Source organism: Setaria italica, chromosome III (genome assembly GCF_000263155.2).
Source record: "Setaria italica strain Yugu1 chromosome III, Setaria_italica_v2.0, whole genome shotgun sequence".
In the NCBI taxonomy this organism is placed as follows: Eukaryota; Viridiplantae; Streptophyta; class Magnoliopsida; order Poales; family Poaceae; genus Setaria; species Setaria italica.
Genome location: NC_028452.1, coordinates 8,263,895 through 8,286,343, shown reverse-complemented (window position 1 = coordinate 8,286,343; position 22,449 = coordinate 8,263,895). Strand labels below are relative to the sequence as shown.

Below are 22,449 nucleotides of genomic sequence, written 5' to 3'. Positions count from 1 at the left end.
TTGGATTTGAAACCAGACAAAATTAAGAGGAAGTGGTAAAGCAGCAACAGTCCAGGCCTCAATCATCATCATCATAGTTTGTCAAAGCAATGCTACGCTGTGCTATGATGCGTCCATAAATTTCTCATTCATGGCAGCCCCTTCGTTCTGGCAACATTCATGCATCTGCAGTCCACAGCACGCAACAACATTTTCCAGTTGTTGATTGAAGGGGGGGGGGGGGGGCCTGATTGCAAGCAAGCAGCTCACTGAAACTGAATTCAGAGCTTCACGCATGACAAACAGAGTAGACATACTGCAAACTCATGCTGCATTATATTTATCTTGCCACTTCTCTAAAAGGTTAGATAAGTTTGTCGATCCCCAAGCATTCTAGCAGTAGCAGGTAACACTCGAGAGCCATTATATACGGTTCCACGCTGAGATCACTCCAGATAACACACATGAGCAATATAGACAGGCACCACACTGACCCTGACTGACAGTGGCAAGCATAAATGGTATAGCTAGCAAGCTCCTTCCTTGTGACTGAATGGATCCACGCCCACCACGCTGCTCCAGCACCAGCGAACTAGTGGTGGGAGACGGCGGAGCCCTGCAGGAGGCCGTCGCGGATCTGCGTGGCGATGTCGCGCACCGCGCCGGGGCCGTGCGGGATGAACACCGATGAGGCCTTGGACGACGCGCCGATCTCCTTCATGGTGTCGAAGTACTGGGTGATGAGCACCATGTCCATCACGTCCTTGGCGGTGGTGCCCGGCACGTTGACGGAGAAGCCCAGCACGCTGTCACGCAGCCCGTCCACGATCGCCTGCCGCTGCCGGGCGATGCCCAGCCCGGACAGGTACTTGGCCTCCGCCTCCCCCTCCGCGCGCTTGATCTGCACGATCTTCTCAGCCTCAGCCTTCTCGTTCGCGGCCACCCTCAGCCTCGCCGCTGCCGAATTCAGGGCCAAACAACAGCAAGCCACAAGCAGTGTCAATCGGTCAGTGTCACTGTATGAGTATGACAGATAGCAAAGCTGATCATATGTCAACAGCTTCTAGCTATCTAGCAACAGACCTGCGTTGATCTCGTTCATTGCGCGCTTCACGTGCTCGTCTGGCTCGATGTCCACGATCAGAGTCTGCACGATCTCAAAGCCGTAAGCTGACATGGCTTTCTCGAGCTCCTCCTCCACAGCCTTTGCGATCTCATCCTTCTGCTCGAAAGCGTCGTCTAGGATGAGCTTGGGGACACTTGCTCTGATAACTGTTGACAGCAACAACAGACAGACATTACATGAGTAATGAGATATTCATAGCAACTAATATACTCTCAGGAAACAACCAACAGAAAAAGAAAACAGCACATCCGTAGAGACAAGATGGTCTCTGATATGATAAATCTTCAGTTGTTCTGAGAATTCATACCGTCAAAGACGTAAGCTTGGATCTGGGACCTTGTGTTGCTCAGTTTGTAGAACGCATCGCTTGCTTTGCCAGCCAGAGCGCGGTACTGAATAGATGCCACGACGTTCACAAAGACATTGTCCTGCACAACTTCAGGTGTTAGAGCCTTAGAGGTATCAACATAATGGCAGAGGTATTAACACAAACACAATATCAACTTTCAGTCACTAAACTAGATTCCCAAATAAATTTACATAGAAAAGCTTCTGCATATGCAGTAATCATTTTAGAGGTGTATTCTCCAAGCTGGTTAATGCGCATATGATCTAGAAACTGAAGGAACTTATCATATCAACATAATACGAGCTTTCAGTACCTGCCAGAGTGTTTGTCTTATGCTACTTTGATATTTTTCCCAAGCTTTATAACCCAGAAAAAACAAGACAATCACCACTGATGCTTTGGAACTTGTGTTGGAAAAAAATGATAGCCATCCCACTATATTCAAGAGAAGTGAAAATAAAGCAGCTATGCATCCATTTATCTTGACAGTGTTTAGGGCGCACCTTAGTCTTGGTCTCACAGCGCACATCCAGTTGCTGCAGCCTGAGCGTGAGATGACCAGCTACACGCTTCCCGATGAACCAGGGCATGCAGTGGCACCCTGGCTCAAGCACGCTGTCAAACTTGCCAAACTGCTCCCTGATGGCCACGGTCGACTGATCAACTTGAACACAGCAGCACAAGTTGCCCATAGCTGCAGTCCACGGATCACTTCTGCTGGTAACTGAATGCTTCATGCATCATAAAGCCAAATCAGTAGTTAGGAACTGAGAATGGTGTGAATAAGCACAGCAATGAGATCAACTATTGCCAATGGCAACTAAGCAGGGAAAAACACTTCAATTAAGATTTCCTCCTTAAGCCATCATTCAGTGAACAAGCATCCCTTTCCTTGAGGTAAAGCAGAAAGCACCATCTAAACTTGTGCTTACAAAGGTCTTTTATGAATTTCCCTAAAAAGACAAAATTGGTATCATGGCCATGGTTACTAGGAAACGTAAAATACTCTTACCTCAACTAACACCAAAGATTTATAAAATCCATTTTGACTCTAGAATTCAAGCACATTGATGTTGAACCTTGTTTTTTTCAGCACTAAGTGATGGGCAACTTAGTGTTTAACAATTCATCTCCAGGAAGCTGTAATTTTATTTTCAGGAACCAAAACCTTGTTGCAAAGCAAGAGACTTTAAATCACTTGTAAAAATTACAGAACTTCAGAGGTTTTATCCTTAATTCACAAACAAGGATTAACAGGTACCGGTGCTTCTATATGTAAAAACTAAGAAATAGGATAGTTAGACATAGCTAAGAGAACTCACAAGACTAGCTACAGCATATAGAACAAAGAGAAGCAAATCCTAAACTAATTCTTAAGTTAAAGCAGAATAAAGAATTTAAGAGTGCAACAACAGAACTTGCATTACAGAACCTCAGAGGCTATACGCTTAATGGAAAAAACAAGAATAAACAGATCGGGTTTTTTTTTTCAAAGAAAAACTCTGTGGTCAGCCCAAGGGAACTAAGACCACTTATAAGGTTCACTACAACATATAGAACAAAGAGAATTGCCACCTGAATGTTTCATACATCATAAGGCAAATTGGTGCTGAGAATATTACTCGTCACCTAAGCAAGAAAAAATGCTTCAATACAAGTTTTCTCCTTAGGCATATCATTCAGGGAACAAGCATCCCTTTTCTCAAAGTAAAGTAGAAAGCAACATCTAAAATTGAGCTTCCAAAGTCGTATCATGACTTTTCCTCAAAAATGAAGTTGCATCATTACCACGATTACTGAAAAACATAAAATAACTACACCTTAACAAACACCTAATCATTTCCATAAACTCAAAGTTTACTCTAGAATACATGCTCGCCGACGTTGTATTCTGGTTCTGTCAGCACTAAGTGATGTGTGCAAAGCACCTAACGGTTCCATCTCATTAGGTGGTATTTTTGTTTTCAGGAACCAAGATCTTGTTGCAAAAGCAAGAGAATTTAAATGGCTTGTAAACATTACAGAGCATCAGAGGCTATACACTAAATTCACAAACAAGAGATGAACAGACAAGGAGGTTTCTAAAAGCAAAAACTATGTGGCCAGCCCAAGGTAACTAAAGCCACTTAAAAGATTCACTAAATCACAGCATATAGAAACAAATAGATAGTGAATTAGTTCTTCAAAACAAGGTTGAAGCAACAATGGAAGAATGCAAGAACAGAACTTGCCCTAGTTGAAACGGCAGAGCAAGAGAGAAGATCCAGCTGGCATCAGGACAAGGCTAAATGACAGGGTGGTATTGTCTGTAAGGCAGGCAAAGTATCTGTCCTCTGCATTTGTGCACCTTAAATAGTAGCATGTTGGCAGTAGAGCCTGTTCAATCATCACCATATTACCTGTCTCCACGATGGATTACAGCATAAAAAAAGAAACCAGTTTGGGCGGGTCTACATCATCTAGGAGGTTGACTAATCTCCAATTACACAATTTGAGCAACCTTGCCAGTATAACATGTCGCTTTAATAATTATAAATTGACATGGAATAGCGTACGAAATGATCAGCTTAGACGTTGACAAATATCCGAAGACTCATGGCAAGCGATTGTACCACACAAAAACCTTGGAAGTTTCAGTATGTACTACCAAGGAAAATCCGGTGCTACGCTCCAGCTTGGTGAAAGATATGTGGGGCGAAATTGCAGGCGCCTACACATCTGTCAGCTACCAAAAGAAAAAAAACAACGCATGATTGGTTGGTGTCGTAATCATAAAGGCAGAAACAACGAGCTTGTTGTCGATTGCGTCTACTAGTACTCCATAATTCTTTATCTAAAAAAAAGTAGTACTCCATAATTAGGAGGAAATTGCAGCAGATAAGGATTGAGGTGCGCAGTAGACTTTGGAGTCGTCGCAGCAAACAACAAAAAAGAACAGTCTGTGGAGAAGGTTGGTGTGAAGCAGCAGAGTAGCTAGGGCATTCTAGGCCAAAATTAACAAGAAAAGAAAAGGGTAAAGACAATAATAATACTAGCACAAGAAGATAGGATCAATCAACATCAATGGAGAAGACAAAAAAAAAAGATCTTTTTAGGGCTTTTAGGGCGGAGAAGTGAGGGAGAGGGGAAGAAGACAACGCCGAGCAGAGGAAGGCTGGCATGAGAGGCGAGAGGCACACAGCTGATACATACAAATCATACATACCCTAACGAGGTGAAGTCGCTAACAAGTACCAGGAGAACCGATTAATCAGAGCAACGAAAACAAGAACCAGAAAAGAATTGCAGTGTGGGTTCAGCTGAATTGAACTGCAGTGCGAGCTTAGTAGCAACTAGTAAACCCCAACCCCAAGATCCAGAGGAAGAGAAGGAAAGGCGTTGGTACAGCAGAGAGGCCTTTACCCTGGGCTTCGAACGGTCGGAGAAGAGGCGAGGAAGACGACGGAGGAGCAGAGGCTTGTGAGCAGACTGCCTCGCCTTGAACTGGTTTGATATATAGTCCGTCCAGTCCAGTGTCCACTGTCCAGTGGGGACACTTCAACATGATTCTTGACCTGTTTGGCTTCTAGGTACTACTAAGTAACTGTCACATCGGAATAGTCGAATTACAAACTAATTCTAATTCATGAGACCAATCTATTAAACCTAGTCCATGATTTAATAGTGTGGTACTACAGTAATCATTTGCTAATGATAGATTAATTAGTCTTAATAGATTCGTCTCGCGAATTAACTCAGAGGTTCTACAATTATGAAATAGTTTTATAATTAGGTCCTCCTAATTAGCATCCAAACATCCGATCCAAACATCCGATGTGACACGTCCACCTGATACCCAAACACCGTCTAAATCCCAGCAGTAGTACTGTTGGCGTGTGTTTTGTTTTGGGATCACGTGGAATGGGTTGGGTTTATTCCACTTTTATGGGTTGGGTTCAACCCATCTCGTGTTTTGATAAGAGGGATGGATCCATTCCAGTTTTTTGTTGGATTGGAGGGGTTGAGAAGGTCGGGATGGATGCAATTTTAACACCGTTAGCTACATCTGTTGGTGGACCCACCTGTCATCCATTAGATCCCACATGTCATCCACCTAACATTTTAATTTTTTTCTTTTACCCCACCTTATATTCTCCCCCACACCGAGACTCCTACCCACACCGGAGCAACTCTCAAGATCAGCGGCGGAGCTCCCCAAGCCGACGGCGGAGCTCCCTGGCCGGCGGCGCAGCTCCCTGGCCTAGCGCAGCGAAGCTTCCCTGGGCAGATGGCGGAGCACCCCGGGCCGACGCTCTCGACCGCCATCCTTCCCGCCGCTCCCACCCGCAGTCTCCCTCTCTATTTGCACCGCCCGCCCCTCCCTTCTCCCTGACGCCAGTCGCCGCCCTCCTCCCCGCCGGCCTACACCAGCCGCCTCATGCCGTGTCGGAGGCCCGCGCCCCTCGCGCCTCCTCCTCCTCTTGGACGAAATAGTGGGAGACGTCGTGCGTGTGGGTTAAATGCGTCCACTCGTTTTGGCCGGATGCATCCAAACCCGCATCTAAAGAGAATATTCCTTTAACTGGGTTCCCCTCCAACCAAACACCTCCTTAACTTGATTTAACCCGTTCCAACCCCTTCAACCCTCGAACCAAACACCCTAAGGTTTTTCCGCCAGGTAATTCGGCTGGGAGGGTTTTTGCCTCATTGCAGGTTGGAGCACAGGCGCACTGCAGCTTCCCCTCTTCTTCTTTGGGCTGGGGTCGGGATAAGAACAGCTGCTGCCGAGGTGGGCCCCTTCGTGGTCGCTGAGGAGCTGCAGGACTTTCTCCTTTGTTGACTGGTTGACGACTGGAGTGGGACCCACGCCCGGCGCTGAGATATTGCTTTTGGGCCCACCACCACCTCCACCAGGCCTTCTTCCCCTTCTCTTCCCTTTCCTTTACCCGCAGAACAGAGCAGAGCAGTGCCGTTGGGACTTGGGGTTTTGGGGGAGATTCTTTTTTTGAAAGTAGTTTTGGAGATTCAGAAAAGATATTTCCAACCAACCAGATACGATCGATACCGGGAGAGAAGCGGCACACCGTATTGGAAGCTTGGATTGCAGGTCTTGGTTTCCCACGGCTTGGTTTCTCTCTCTCCGGCCAAGCCAGCCAAAAGACGGTTTCTTCCTTGCTTTTGCCAGGAAGCCACTGTGGCCTAGCGAGTAGCGACACCCGTTCATAGCATTGCATTGAACCGCACGTTCCGTTGTCCCATCCTACTACCGGTTAGCTCAGCTGACTCCAAGTGGCGTGTGTTGCATCGTGTCGTCGTCTCCACACCCGGTTCGTCACTGGCTCACCGCTTCAGCTTGACCGACTGCGCATGCGCTACGATCCACACGTCGTTGCTTCGTTTCCTTGGGCAGCAGCAGCACAAACAAGAGATGGGATTCGCCCCACTATAGCATAGCATGTGCCACCAACTGATGCTTTTATTTGCCTACCCTCGTTTTGCTTTCTTTCTTTCTTTTATATTTTCGACGAAGAGAGATAGAGAGAGAGAGGATAAAGATATTCTTAGTTGTAGCCCACCCGAAAGGCCCAAGGTAATAATAATAAAGGTGCGGCCCAAGAACAGCGAGTCGGCCCACGTGCAGTTCGCCGGCGATGACGGGCCAATACACGTGGCTTGGAAATCCACAGGCCCCGAGCCGGCCCAAAAGTGATGCAGCCGCTTACCCATTTGCCGTGTGTGTGGAACTTTTTATATTTTTATATTTTTTATTTTAGCATTTTGCAAAAAATATATAGTCGGATGAAAAAATTGCAAAACTAGGCTATTGTCGCCGCTGGATCGGCGGAAGGACCTTACCGCCGGCCCGGCGGTAGGGTCGGCGGAAGGGTGTTACCGCCGGCCCAGCCGACGAAAGGGGTACACCCCTCCGCACTACACTTTTAAAAAATTATAACTAACTCATATTAATTTGGATGGAGATAAACTTGTTGCTCAAATAATCGATACAAGTTTCAGATCTAAAATTCAATTTTTAGATCTAAAATTGGGCAGCACACTTCCAAAAAATGATAACTAACTCATACGAGCTCAGATAGAAATAAGCTTTATATGAAAATTATAGCCCTCGACGAGATTTACAGTTCAAACTGTTTTCATTTGAAGCCATTTAATTGCTGAAATAATTGACATAAGTTTTCATTTGAATTTTAGATCTGAAACTTGTGTCGATTATTTAAGCACCAATATGACATTAAATGAAAAAAGTTGTAACTACAAAGTTGTAGATCTCGTCGAGATCTACAGGTTTCATATAAAGTTTATCTCCATCCGAGTTAATATGAATTAGTTATGATTTTTTGAAAGTGTGGTGCGAAGGGTACTGCCGGCCCAAGCGGCGACAATAGGTTAGTTTTGCAATTTTCATCCGACTATATATTTTTACAAAATGCTAAAATAAAAAATATAAAAATATAAAAAGTTCGTGTGTGTGAAACCGGTGGCCTGGGCGCCTGGCCGGTGGAGTTAACTTGCTTGAGATGAGGAGGCAGCAAGGAGAGGAAGAAGCATCCCCTTCTCCTCAGCAGCAGCCTCAGGTGGTGGCTGGCTTCTCATGGATCCCTTCCATTCCATGGCATCGTATCAAATCGCACGCGCCGCGCCGCGCCGGCAACACACCATCCATCTCCTTTCTCCTCCCTCCCGGTTAAGCAACTTATTGCTGCTTTGCCACGCTCTTGCTGATGTTGTTCAGTAGTCAACAGGCTGGGACATTGGTGAGAGATTCCTAACCTTTCCTGGCTCCTCCAAAGGATTTAGGATTCCTCCTCCCCTGGTTAGCCTCTCTCGACGGAGAATTCCATCGGAAATAATTCATAAATTTTTCTTCATTCTTCTTCTTCTTCAGTCAGTCAGGTAGGCCCTCAAGCAAAGTTTGGAATAACAATCCTGGCATCTATTGCGTTATATGTGTATATATATATACGTGCTACTGATGATCGATCGCAAACATCGAGGCACTTAGCCAGCAAAGCACTAGCCTGCTCCAACCCTTGCTGATCTTGAGCTACGACCACGTCACTGGCCCGATCAGATCCTTCGTTAGCTCACTGCAGCTGATCGTCGAATCGAGCTGAATCCATGGCGACCGGCAGGCAAGGAACCAAGACACAGCAGCCAGCTGAGCAGGAATTCGACCCCAAGTACGAGTGGCAGGAGAGCGCCACCAGCTTCATCCTCCGCCTTCACCTCTCAGGTAGGCACGCGCACTAATCTACCCAGCACGTCACGTGCATCCTCTTCAATCCCGTCGTTAACCATCCGCTTCCATTCCCATGAGCATGCGCATGATGCATGACCGCCTGCATTTCTGTTTGCTTTGGTTTGTAAAAAGGCTTCAGGAAAGAAGATTTCAGGGTGCAAGTCGACGGCACCGGCCGCCTCACCGTCCGCGGCCAGCGCGCCGTCGGCGGCGGCAAGCAATCCAGCTTCAAAAAGATCTTCCAGCTGCCCGAAGCCTCCAACCTCGACGGCATCACCGGCCGCTTCGACACTGGCGTCCTGACGCTCACCGTGCCCAAGAAGGTCGTCGAGGACGCCAAGCCCAAGGAGGACGCCACCAAGGCGGCGCCGCCGCCGCAGGAGCAAGGCGAGCCCAAGGAACACGAGGCCAAGAAGCCGCAGGCGGCGGAGCACAAGGAAGCGGCGGAGGTGACCGCCGCCAAGAAGCCAAAGGACGATGCCAAGCCCAAGGAGGACGCCACCATTACCAAGAAACCTCCTGCTCCTGAGCAGCCGGTGGACGCCAAGAGAGGCAAGCCAGAGCCAGAGCTGCGCAGGCCGCCGGCGCCGGCGCCACCGGCAACCGTGAGCAAGGAGGAAGCCAAGCCCAAGCCCACGGCCGAGGTCGCCGCACCAGCGGCCGACAAGAAGCAGGCCACGGCCGAGGCCGCCGCACCAGCGGCCGACAAGAAGCAGGCCACGGCCGAGGCCGCCGCACCAGCGGCCGACAAGAAGCAGGCCACGCCTACGCCACCGCAGGCTGACGCCGAGAGGAAGAAGGCGGTTGATCCGGAGAGCCTGGCGGCGGTGACGGCGAAGCGGCGCGCCGAGGAAGAGAAGGCTGCGGTCGCGGCAGAGGAAGCGGAGCGCCAGAGGACGCGCCGTGGCCTCAGGGAGCGCGTCCAGGAGGAGCTGGAGGGGCTCGCCGGCTCGGAGTGGGCGGAGGGCTTGTTGGAGACGGTCAAGAAGAACAAGGAGGTGATCGCCGCGGCCGTCGCCGCCTTCTCCCTCGGCCTCTTCGCCAGCAGGCTCTTCTCCAGGAACTAACTCATCACGGAGACTCATGTACCTAGCATCTCACGCATGTATATTTCCCGTGGATACATACGCATACAAAACTGATATTTAAACTTCTGCAGCCGATTGACAGAAGCAGAAGCAAAATTGAATGTACAGCATTCATTCATGTATTACATCAAGCTCCAAGTTCCAAAATATTCTGTAAATTCCTTAGATATTCTTCGAGAGAAGGATTTGATGCATCGGTACATCAGTGAAACAAGCTAAAATGGCCATGGTCCATCAGTGAAGGATTTGGTCGCTCGTAATCGCCAAAAGAAAAGCGCACATGAAAAGAGAACCACTGATCAGCAATAGTCCAGGCCATCTGCTGAACTGGATGCTTGGTTGTAATTCACATAGGCTATCATTTCCACTGGTGGAATGAAATCTATCGGGATACAATAGCTGTGGGCTGAGTGTAACCAAAATTACACGTACATGACACACATCACAACTTATGCTACAGTTTAGATAATTTCACTATCCAGCATCTAATTCCGAGCCCCATGGAAATGATTATTTGCATGTATACAAGAGGCTGGCTTCTTTGTATAGCAGAACCACACTATCATCAAGACGAGCATACCGTCCTGATGAAACTTAACCTAATCTACCGGGGTGCAGTTGGAGTTGACCATCTCCCAGCTCCAGCTGCTGCACGCTTACCTGATTGCCGCATCGCCTGTGCTTTGGCCAGCTGCGCAGTCAGATCCTAATCCACAAGAAGAAAAAATCAGCAGAGAGCTACCTATAGAAATTGGAAACCAAAGGTGAAAGGGGATAGAAAGATACCTTTGGCTTGAAAGAACCATCCAATGAGTGCAAGATTGTATCAGCAAGTCCATAATCGATGGCCTCTTGTGCACGGAAGTACCTTGGGCCCTTAAGGAATTCGGCGAGCTCTTCCTTTGGTTTACCGACTCCCTTTGACAATAGATCGAGGTAGTAATCTGTGTTTGTATCCAACTCTTTTGCCTGAATGCAAAATTAAATATTCAGTGTGGTAGTTGACGATGGTACAGGCATAGGCATAACTGAGAATCGGATGTTGAGATTTTGGAGATATAAAGTTGAGCCTGACCTTAATCCACATATCAATGGCGGCTCCACCAGATTTGTGGACCTTAGGGAGGTGCAATTTAGCTGCATTTTCACGGTGAACATTTAGGACCAATATATATGCATGCACATATGAGATTGAAAAAGGAGCAAGGAAGCTTAGAAAATGTAACATACTGATTGAATTTGGCAGCACTCCTCTTTTGCCCTTGAAACCAAGGGAAAGAAGCATTGCAGCCTGACCATAGGCCATGCTAAGATTGATTGTGTAAACCTTGGATTTGCTTCGCTGCAAAACCAACAAAATAATATACAGAGTCAGAGTAAGCAGTTTTAGTTTTCTTTTAAAAGAATATATATTTATGTTTTACTTGGCTTCGAAGCAAATAAAATATATGTGCCAAGGTTATTCAGCATAGTCCCCCAAAACAGGAGATATGTGTTACTAAAATATGGTATTCATCATTTGTTCCCTTGCAGACATTCTCCCGATAGCATGTACACATAATGTTGTCTGTTAATAAATCCACTAAGAATGTGTGACTACCAGCTTTCTTCAATTGTCACTCCACATCACATAAATTGTATACTAAAGAATTATGCCCAAATTGATCGTGATTCAAATTAAGGTCACCTTCCCACATACTTATTGATTTTGGCACTTTAACTTCATCCCACATGGTTATTAATGAAAGAGCATTGTTCATAAGCAGCTATTCAGTGTACCAGGTCAAACAACCATATCCTTATCCTTTTGTTGCTTCAGTTTTAATGGTCAACTCAGGTGCCCACAGAATGAAAATGTGTAACAGAACCTAAAAATTCTGAATAACAACCATCATCTCCAGTGGCAACAGTTTATCTTGCTTCCCGGATTTTGGGCAAAAAAAAGAAAAAGATCATTAGATTTGCATAGATGTGTGACATATCTAATTGCTCTGGATTCTGGAGTCACAATCCCAATGGCTGCATGCACTCAAGTATGCAAAGAAACTCTTTGAGAATACATTCAAAAATAGATTGAACCCAAGGCAATGATAATAGCATCATTAACGATGGCATAAAAATGTGCTGGATTTTCAGCTAGTGATAAAAGATACAGCCTTACATTGATAAAGTCAGCAATTGCATAAGCATCAGTTTCAGATGCAACAAGCTCATTATTTTCGTCCTGTTACAGAACAGAAGGTGTGGTCATATAATAATGCCAATAAGATACATTGGAAACAGATGAAGGTTCACATGATTCCTATTTTCAATATTCAAACAACTACTTACCATAGTTCCAGTGGAGTTTATATATAGATAGATGGGTTTTGTGCGGTCATCATAATCTAGCCACAGAAATTGAGCAGCAATAAGCTCAGTTACTGCTGGAACAATCTGCCAATATAACAACAAAATAGAATGTTACCATTTGTTGATCCAAACCTTCTAAATAGTATACCAATAGTGAAATAAGGTAGAAAGTTGATCTCTCACAGGCATTCCAAGAAATATAATTCGAGAGTCCAGTAACAATGAAGGCAGATCTGGAGCAGAGCTTCTCATTCTTCTATATCCTCTCCCACCTCTGCCCATGCCCATGCTCATGCTCATGCTGCCCCCCATGCCCATGCCCATGCTGTAACTTGCAGGGCCCTCATGCATGCCTGACAACGTGTACATACCAAATTCCTCGTAACTCCGAGCAGCAGAAACGCTTTCCTACAGTTCACAGGGAAAAAAACCATTCCAACTCTGTTCCATTAACGTTATAGAATGAACTTAACAACAGAAATAAGAATAGCTCTATATAACATCACTAACCTCGGTGACTTTCTGGGATTGCCGATTATAAGGATTATCATCGTTCATAAACATTTCCATCTGAGCAGGACTTAATCCATAAAGGAATTGAGGAACATTCTTGTAATTATCCATCACTGCCAGAAACATAATACTTTTAAAGGTGCAAAAACAAATAGCTGGTACAAAAGAGTTAATCGATACGATAAGGAAGCAGGCCAAGAACTTAGAATACCGCTCACCACCTCACCCTAAAAGGTTGCAGCTACAATAACCATGCATGTGTAAAGCATGTATAATTTGGTAAACTTTACTCCAAGCATTCGATGGGTGTTTCGGAGGACAAAATAGGGCCTCTGGTGCATGGTTGTTTTTTTATGGAAAAAGGTGCAAATATCTTCTTTTTTCTGAACCGGCTAGTAAATTTGGCCCCTTTGCCCAAGAACTAAACTACCATCTGGTATATTCAACTTGTGCTATACATTTGCCAAAAGCTAAAATGAGGGTAGCATATTGCCCTTGCACATCAGGGAACCTTTACAGAGATTCACTATGGACCATCACGAGCTCATTAAATTGGCCTCATCTCCAAATTCAAGTCAATGTAATCTCTGAAATCTAACACTTTGCAGTAGACAAATGAACATATAGATACCACTATTTTGTTGAACTAGAAGTCGGAAGTTTAAAGCCACTAATAAAAACATATCATCTTTGAAACACTAGCATGCAGGCTCATTCGGGTATCGTTGCTATCTTACTTGGCTGGTTCTTTTAAAATGAGAAAAGCATATTGCACTTTCTATCATTCCATGCATTTGTTCTTTAAAAATCATGGATCGAACCAGCATGCCATGGTAAACCATAGGTTGAGATGGTGCATTAGTATTCTTCGATGCCATTTTTATTTATCTTTTATTTAACAACAGCAGTGGCTAGCATAATTGGGTTGTGCTCAGTACAATGATCTAGCGCATGTTGTAGGTGCCTCAACCTAATGTCGTATTCCCCTAAAAACAGCGCAAATCCTCGTATTGGTTATCAGTTATCACTGACTGCATACATGGCATGGCATGACCTAGCAGGATCCTATGAATAGACATCACGGACGGTGGGGAGAGGTGATTGCAAGCGAGAGAGCACTCACGTCCATCCTTGAGGTTCTCCTCGCGGAACTGCTTGGGGATGTGGTCGTAGTTCTTGCGGAACCCGCCGCCGTCGCCGTAGTAGTAGTTGCACCTGAAGGTGGCGGGCGGCCTCCTCGGGACCCTCGCCGGCGGGACCGGAGAGGAGGAGGGCAGGAAGGGGCTCCTGGAGGAGGTGGCGGCGGGGCAGCGCAGCGCGAGCGCCATGGGAAGGGGAGCGTGTGGAGGCGCGGAAGGGGGGAGGGAGGGACGGCTTCACTCCGTCTGCCGCTGCGGCGGTGTCGGATGGATAACTGGAGGGGTAAATTGGGAAAATATTTTTTTTCTCTCCTCTCACTTCTTTTTGCGCGAATCACCGCCAGCCCAGGATCGTATGCTCGAAGTGGGCCTATTGATCTAGCCCACAAGACTGGAGGCAGGCCCACCCAGCTGAGGAAATGCCCACCACCCACCCACACATCTCAAGGGAACTTTTTTTATTTTTATATTTTTTATTTTAGCATTTTGCAAAAATATATACTCAAACAAAAAATTACAAAACTAGGCTATTGTCAAAAAAAAATTTAATTTGATGTCATATTAGTGCTCAAATAATCGACACAAGTTTCAGATCTAAATTTTTAGATTTGGATCTGAAACTTGTGTCGATTATTTAAGCACCAATATGACATCAAATGAAAAAACAATTAACTACAAAGTTGTAGATCTCGTCGAGATCTACAATTTTCATATAAAGTTTATCTTCATCCGAGTTAATATGAATTAGTTATGATTTTTTGAAAGTATGGTGCGGAGGGGTGTACCCTTACCGCCGCCTGGACCGACAGTAACGCTCATCCGCCGGTCCAACGCCACCTGGGCCGGTGGTAAGGTCTAGTTTTGCAATTTTTTTGTTTAACTATATATTTGCAAAATATTAAAGTAAAAATATAAAAATATAAAAAAAGTCCTGGCTTTGTTTTGGGTTGTGTGGCACGCACATTGCTTCCCATCTGGCCAGCACGCAAACCCACCGTCAAGAACCGAATCAGAGGCATTTTGATGCAATAATCCAACGGTTTCTTGCACAAGCGCATGTGCAACCTCTTGTTCTACACAAGAATCTTCCCCTCTTTTGATTCTTTTCACGGTTGCAGTGGTTGGCTATTGGCACCAACCACAATCTTGGGTGCCAGTTTCCGAATGAAATTATGCCTGGGAGTGTAAGCACAAACTGCGAGAAACGGTGCAGGACACGAAGGATTTGTGCTCGCTCGTCCAACAGCGCAGAACGACAGAAAACACATGAAACTACAACCATTTACAGACAACTGACCCAGGTTGGACACAAGTGAGACTAACTTACATGGTCGCATGGATAACATCCTAAATGAACAACATTTACTGCTACTATCCTAGTTAATGCACTCGCAGCGTGCAAACGAAACGAAATTAGCGTTCTGGCTTCAGTTCACGATCGATGTACTGTCTCACAGCATCCTGGTTTACATGGAAAATAAACCTCATATCCTTTACCTGCAACAAAAATCGGAAGCTAAATAAGTATGGCATGGGATACTTAATGAAATACATTTTTTCCCCCAAAATCAAGGACAGCAACCTAGCACAGCAGTTAATAGGAAAAGTAATTGTTACACATCTGCTTATAAAATGCCACATTGAGTCATGCTATTTTTAAATGCTACATAAAGTCCATAATAACATAATGGCAAGAAGTAAAGTTATAGTTACGTCTTATCAGTAAAATTATAAATTATACAGTGATCAATAGAAATAGCTTTTGAATAAGGATTACTATGCAGGTGTGCAGTTGAATAAAGATTACTATGACAGCGTCGGAATACTTACCAAAAAAAGGTCAATTGATAAATCACCAAGTCACAAATGTATTAAAATGTGAAGGTTTCAATTTTTTTAGGACCATGGCAGGTTCTCTGCCTTCCATAGTTTCATATTAGTAGGAAGCATATACACTCACAGCCCGAGACTAGACATCAAGGACACAAAGAATGTAAAAAAAGAACATATGAAGGTTTTAATTAAAAATCATAGAAAGAGAAAGTATCGGTACCTCAATTAATGAGTCAGAGCTTAAGTTGATGCGTTTGCAGCTTGGTATTTCCTTGCTATTAACAAAGATTGGACATTTCCCAATGTTCTTGATATGAAAAGACCCAGCTTCATCCATCTTGATAACAGCCTGATTGTCAGAACAATACATACATATATTAAATATAATGGTGCGAAAAGTGTACTGAAGAAACTGAATTAGTAAAACAAGGAATTATCATCTTTTAGGGCAGTGTACATACTAAAGGGGAATAGTATGTAATGCAATAAGCAGGATGAAACTAACGGGGCACCACAAAATTAATTGCTTTTGAAAATGGTTCAGAATGACATGATCAAAAGATGTGATGCAGAAGTTATTGCAGATGGTATTATGACCATCCAGTGCCACGCTTTCAGTAATTCCAATTTCCATAGTTCTTAAGGCGGTGAGGCGAGGCAAGGCGTTGGACCACATTCTAACCGCCTAGGCGCTAACAAGGCGAGCAAGGTGACGCCTTATAAATCAGAGAAACAGCAAGACAGCAGGAGGAAGGGGGAAGAAAAAGAAAAAGAAAAAAGAAAAAAAGGAGAAGGAAGGGGGAAGGGGATGCAAGAGGCCGGCCCAGCCCACCAGACAGCCCATAAAATCCTCCCCTAGCTTGTGGATAAGACTCCCCGACCCTTCTCCCCTTCCCTGTTTGGTCGGCGACGCGCCGCCGCCGCTCGCTTCTCCCTCTCCCTCTTTCTCCTTGCGCTGCCGCTCACTTCCCCCTCTCCCTCTGTTTCTCCTTGCACTCCTGCTGCCCACAGCTCCTCCAACCATCCTCAGTATCGCTTCTCTGCACCCCCACGAAGTTGTGCGCCTGCGCCCTCTCAGATCGACCGTGCGGCAGCTGACCGGAGTGGGTTCTGCATCAGATGCCGGCGCCGGAGCTAGCGGGGATGGAGCTGCGGCAGCTGCTGGGCCTTTTTGTTTGATTTCCCTTCAATTCTTCCTCCTCCCTTCCTGTCTCTTGCTGTTTTTTACTAGGCGACGGGGACGCCCAGAATCCTTTGAGCGCCTGGACGCCTTGGCATCGCCTAGGCGACGCCTTTAAAACCATGCCAATTTCCAAAACAAACTTGTGGTCTATTTACACAGCTGGAAAAAAAATACACTAGTACGCATTCAAAACATCAAACAACAGTGTTAAGGCTTCAAATTCCCCAACCAAAACACAAATTCATTATATTAACAAAATGGAACCTAGCTGAAACACAACTCATTGACTGGAAGCATTTCCAGCAAGCATTGGCTTGCTAATTCAAAGCAAACGTAACAGCCTGCATGCTAAAATGCGCTTGGAAAGCATCGGAGCAACAACAGGACACATGTAGTAGTACCACATCTATCAAAGCCATGAAGGTGGCATAGCCAACTGTGGCTGCAGATCAGATAAAGACCCACCTGAGGTACTAAAATAATCTTTTGCCTTCAACACAGCACAGTTAGGACAATGCAAACAATGTGTGCAAGTGAAAAACAAGAGATAATAAATTTAACCTCTCATACTACAGGGCATATATGTTTGTCATCTTTTAAAAAACATTAATGCAGTTAAGTTCACTATAATTGAGCATTAGCCATTTCATAAGGAAATATAAGTGACATTTCTTAACGCACAATGAAACGTTCAAGGAATTACCTGTCGGCGAGATATTTTATTTGCCCTCCCTTCTTTTCCCAAATCAATGTCAACTTTAACATCTTCTGTCTCTCTTCCAAGAGTAACCTGCATGAGCAAAGAAAAAAAATTAGAAGATGGTAGCAAGATATTACACAAATATTCACTGCATACTACAGAAATGCACAAAAGCAAGACAGTTGAATCTCACGGCTCCTAATCAGGATCACTCTTGGATCAGAATACAAAATTCCAAAATGGAAACAAAATGGTGACCCTTGTGTTGTTCAGAAATTGACAGATATATCTCAAGTTCTAGAAACCAAAATCATATGCATCTGTATCTCTGAGTGACTGGATGTTAATGTGATACCACTGAAACTGTCCACCACAAGATATAGATATGAAAATTGTACACTTAGTTATCCCCCCTCACATCCTATAACCGATTTAGCTAAAAACGATGCTGACCTCAGGATCCTTTATGTAGTATTTCAAGTGCAATCCATAGATAACTGCAAAGGCACCATGTGACATGATAGCTCTGTTCATATAAGAGCGAGCACCCTGTTCTAATCTTATCAATGCCTTCCTGCTTTCCGGGTGATGAAATCTGGTAACTGAAAATATCAACAAAAAAGAAGAAAATAAGAACATATTCTGTTCCATTGTGCACAGTTTTTACGACATACCGGCTACATATCCTAAGAAGACAATTAGCGGTACAGTTCGCAGTGATTTCACCTAGATTATTAATTCTTCATATGTTTAGAGTCAACCAATTGCATGTACATGGATAATCTTGCCTTTAATGACTCTAGACTCAACAGCACAATACTTCTTAAGCCAAGTCTGTCATCACAGAACACCGATGCTAACTAAAAACAAAAAAAGTGAGCATCTCTATACAGTATCTTGAACAGCAAGCAAATTGTGTAACGCATACACATTTACCTTCAGGATGCATCAAATCAGAGTCCTGATCCCACGGGATGAGATCTTGGTCAAGAATCTGCAATGAACACGGTACATGACTAGTCAGCAATGTCATGGTAAAGAGATCCTAGTAGCTGGGCTAAAAGATAGTTACCAAAGCTTCTATATCATAGTAATTTGGAACATCGTTTTCATTGTCAGGGCATTCTTCTGCTTGAGCTGGTGTTGGCACTGTTGAAATAGGGTCTTGAATACCCAAATCCGATAGTGCATTTGATGGCATACAGTTCTGTAGAGCAGCCTCATCACCTAATTCTGGTTGACCATCAAATGAGTTGTGTTGCATCTGATCAGGAGCTTGAACTGAATTTTGTACAGTCAAACCATGAGAGTTATTAAAACTCTCGTGTTGTCCTAAACTACAAGGAGATCCTTCACCAAATCCAGCAGCGCTGAACGAGGGCAGAGCTAGCATGCATGTGTTTGCATCATTTGTGACAATATTAGCAGTAGTCAAAAGGCCTCCAGTTGTTGAAGGACCTTCTAACGGCTTAGCTCCTAGGACACCACCTTTATCATGTGCCACTGAATCTTCTTTTTGTTCTGAAGTGGATGGGCCAATCTTCACTGTTTGTAAAGGTTGGGCATTTGCCATATCCTCCACCTTTATTAGGGCCAAGTCATTTGCTTTGGAATGTTCAGCATTCGATGCAGGGCTGGTTGCAGGGGAGACTGGATAGATAGTGTTCTCCGATTTCTGGCCCAAGGTACAGCATTCAAGAGGATACTCAGGAGGTGTAGCAACATCATCATTGCAAGGGATTTCAGGATCTTCTGTGTTCAATTTGCACTCAACATACACGCCAGGACATGGCACCACTAATGAAGTAGGAGCCAACATTATACCAGAAACGTCTACATTACTTTCCACATGGCCAGGATCTATTTGATCACATGACGTATTGGCTTCATTGGAATGCGCCAGACTTTGCATGGTTGATCTAACCCCAGGAACAACTTTGAAGGCAGAATCATCTAAATCCTCCTGGTTTCCCTCGCTCGGAGAATTCAAAAAGTTTTCACCATTCAGGATATCAAATTCTTCACTATTACTGAAAAATGGGAAGTCCATGAAATCTGCCTCGTGTTCTAAACCAGACGTGCAAATCCCACCATCTAAATTTGCTTCAAATGGGTGAGGGTCCCTGTTTTCTAACTTTACATTCTTATCATCAGCAAGAGTGAGCGTGCCTCTTCGCTGAACCCCGCTCCAAATTGCACCACCAGGTGCCTCAGGACCCTCAGGTTGACCAATCACTTGGAGTGGGATAGGTTCCTGCACATTTCCACTGAAATGGTTAGGGATCACCAATGCCTTGGAGTCTACCACTCCATTACCACATTGATTGCTGTCCAATTGCTGGAACTGCATAGAATCCTGAAAATCCGTGATACTCTTTAGAGAAACATTATTCCTGTCACCACTCCCATGATTATTGGCAGTGTAGGCATGATGTTCATACATCTGACCTACATCTGAGTAGCCATACGCAATGTTATTGGTGTCATCCCCGTCTCTTACCATGCTCTCAGCATGCTTTGTGTGAAAAGAATGCCCATTCATTCCAGGATATGTATGTCCACCATTGTAACTTGCACCGACTTGCCCATTGCGGCTCACTGAACTCAGCCCTGGCTCAATATTATTAGGTAGGCCTCCACAGACACACTCACTACCATTTGCTATGCATGAACAGGGGGCAACAAGAAATCCAAGGTCTGCAGTGTAGCATGGATCGTTGCATACTCTCTTTCTCATTGCATAATATAGGTTCTTCACACTGTCAATTTTCCGTTTCTGAAATGAAAAATCCTTTGCTTTTGAATTGAAAAGTTTATGTGCCTTGGCTGGGTCAGATGTGGAGAGTTCATTTTCATACTCAGCCATCCGGGAAGAAGCTTGTGTTGAGACCTCTGGGTCATATAGCAATGAATTCCAACGATCCTGTATTTCTTGAAGTGTGAATTTACGGGAAAAACATACAGCTCCTTTTGCTAAGGACTCCAATGAGGCACCAGTCTGCAAGTATCACAAAGACCAGTTAGGACTTGCACAAAATAGAGCATTAGCAGTAAAGTCATGTAGATCCAACTGTTGGAGAAGCTTTCTACACTGAGGTTTGGTATACAGAATCGGCTTCACAGAATCACAAGCCCAGTTATTAGGATTACAAAGTCAGTATGCTACTAAAGATAAAACAACAAGAATTGCTCAGAATATATTTTGAGGGAAAATTTGCTTAGAATAAAATATAGCTGCAAGGCAAATAAGTGAAAGTTTGACTGTTTGAGACAACATGATGTATGAATTAGGAAAGCAACCATTTTGATTAGATTAAGCTGTTGATTCACTCCTACGCAATGCCAAACATTGACCTAAGGCTTAAGAAAACTCAGAGTGTTGGCTGCTAACATCAGTGTCCAATTATTTTTCAAGTGGCAAACAGTATCGAAAACACAAATTCTGACAAAGGTTCAATCAACCATAGTTAGATGCCCAAGTAAGTTTAGGGAATCATACAGAAAGACCACCCAGGGGGATTTCTAAGAAAACAAAACTTTCGTCATTTTCAAGATTCTGATTACCAGGGTACGAGTAGAATAGAATTACCAGAATCAGAATTCCTCTTAACTGAGAAATGCACAACAAAGTTCAGGACCGGAGGACCCCGGGGGGAAATAAATTGCAAAAACCGCCAGGGGACCTCATTCCAATCAGATTATAGATAAGTAATTTAACGAAGTGGGGACAATTTAAGTTCTTTTTTCTGTGTATGAAGAGGAACATTCTAACTACCCGGTAAACACGAATCCCTCGGCATGCGATGCGTTCCAGCAGCGATAACCCAAGAACAACATCGGACGCTCCATTGACGCCTCGAGACGAACATTATGGAGTCCGAAAATTGAGATTGGGGGTACAAGGTGTGGGGGCGGGGGGTACCTCGACAGCGTTCTTGAGGAGGATGTCGTCCTCGACTAGCCAGTTCACCGACGAAGTCGACGCTGATAGGGCGCCCATGTCGGCGCCGCCGCCGCCGCTTCGGGGGAGGGTGACCTAGCGGGGGAAGGGGGCCGGAGTTGGGAACGTGTGCGGTTTAGGGTTTAGTTGAGAAAGGTGACTATAGATGGCAACGGGCGCATTACCCACGGGTAGAGGGTTTGCAAACCCGCACCCGCGAGGCAAACCCTGTGCCCGCACCCGCGCCCGCGACCCGTCACGGGTAAGAAATTGAACCCGCACCCGTCACACGCGACGGGGGGTGGCGGAGGGCGGCGGAGGAGGAGGAGGCGCCGTGGCGGGCGGCGGAGGGGGCGGCGCCCGGCGGAGAGGCGGAGCGGCCTCGGCGGCGGCGGCCGCCGGAGCGGGCGGCGGGCGGCGGACCAGGTGGCGGTGGGGAGGTGGGCGGGCGGAGCGGTGGCCGGCGGGGAAATGGGAGGCGGCGCGAGGCGTGGGAGCGGTCGAGGCGTCAAGCCGAAGCCGAGCTTGCCTGCGCGCCGCAGCGGAGTGCGGCCTGGAGTCGGGAGTGCGGCTGTGCGGCGGGGTTCCGGGGGAGCCGGGGGAGGACAAGGGAACTCTAGAAAATCATTTATATAGTTGTGCAGGCGGCCCATATGTCAGGCGGGTTTGCAGGTACGGGTAAGATATTTTTATACCAGCAAATTTTTTACTCGCGATCACAAATTCAAACTCGCACCTATATCCGGGAGTACAAAATGGCACCCATATCCTCGCCTAACAGATTTTTACCCGTTGCCAACCATACACAAGAGTTTACGATGTGGGTGGCGAAGCTCCGACAAAGGTCGGCTAGGGACCCGATATGGGCCACCGGATCAAGGACATAGAACAACCAAATCAGACCCGAAGATACAAGTACACCTGCAAAAATTCGCACGATTTTATCATAGCAAAATTGGCTGGTGGGTACTCTTTAAAATTTAAATATGATTTTACCATAAGCCACTGCA

At 45.3% G+C, this 22,449-nt stretch overlaps 4 protein-coding genes across 7 annotated transcripts; 1 reads left to right on the top strand and 3 right to left on the bottom strand.

Moving 5' to 3' along the window:
* Positions 1–287: 287 nt before the first annotated feature.
* On the bottom strand, positions 288–4,974 carry LOC101765109 (hypersensitive-induced response protein-like protein 1). Of its 4 annotated transcripts, none has more exons than XM_004960965.4 (5): positions 4,857–4,974; positions 1,958–2,185; positions 1,413–1,533; positions 1,063–1,251; positions 288–936 (listed from the first exon to the last, which is right to left on the bottom strand). In XM_004960965.4, the coding sequence occupies exons 2-5, from the start codon at positions 2,144–2,146 to the stop codon at positions 572–574; spliced, it is 864 nt and encodes a 287-aa protein (XP_004961022.1). In that variant the 5' UTR covers positions 2,147–2,185; positions 4,857–4,974; the 3' UTR covers positions 288–571. The 4 variants fall into 4 exon arrangements, with proteins under 4 accessions (XP_004961022.1, XP_004961023.1, XP_012700243.1 ...); XM_004960966.3 differs by having other exon boundaries at positions 1,958–2,178; positions 4,857–4,973; XM_012844789.3 differs by lacking the exon at positions 4,857–4,974 and adding an exon at positions 3,686–4,015.
* A 3,301-nt stretch (positions 4,975–8,275) lies between these two features.
* On the top strand, positions 8,276–9,928 carry LOC101764289 (brain acid soluble protein 1). Its single transcript, XM_004960962.3, has 2 exons — positions 8,276–8,685; positions 8,824–9,928. The coding sequence occupies exons 1-2, from the start codon at positions 8,571–8,573 to the stop codon at positions 9,756–9,758; spliced, it is 1,050 nt and encodes a 349-aa protein (XP_004961019.1). The 5' UTR covers positions 8,276–8,570; the 3' UTR covers positions 9,759–9,928.
* Positions 9,929–10,114: 186 nt separating this feature from the next.
* Positions 10,115–14,052, bottom strand: LOC101764693 (ATP-dependent Clp protease proteolytic subunit-related protein 1, chloroplastic). Its single transcript, XM_004960963.3, has 9 exons — positions 13,768–14,052; positions 12,642–12,757; positions 12,315–12,539; positions 12,111–12,215; positions 11,941–12,003; positions 11,010–11,121; positions 10,855–10,916; positions 10,566–10,748; positions 10,115–10,485 (listed from the first exon to the last, which is right to left on the bottom strand). The coding sequence occupies exons 1-9, from the start codon at positions 13,970–13,972 to the stop codon at positions 10,384–10,386; spliced, it is 1,173 nt and encodes a 390-aa protein (XP_004961020.1). The 5' UTR covers positions 13,973–14,052; the 3' UTR covers positions 10,115–10,383.
* A 910-nt stretch (positions 14,053–14,962) lies between these two features.
* Positions 14,963–21,800, bottom strand: LOC101763619. Its single transcript, XM_004960960.3, has 7 exons — positions 21,422–21,800; positions 18,572–20,497; positions 18,436–18,493; positions 17,953–18,101; positions 17,503–17,589; positions 15,837–15,965; positions 14,963–15,280 (listed from the first exon to the last, which is right to left on the bottom strand). Exons 1-7 carry the CDS (start codon positions 21,497–21,499, stop codon positions 15,197–15,199), a joined length of 2,511 nt encoding a protein of 836 aa, XP_004961017.1. The 5' UTR covers positions 21,500–21,800; the 3' UTR covers positions 14,963–15,196.
* Between the last annotated feature and the right edge of the window lie 649 nt (positions 21,801–22,449).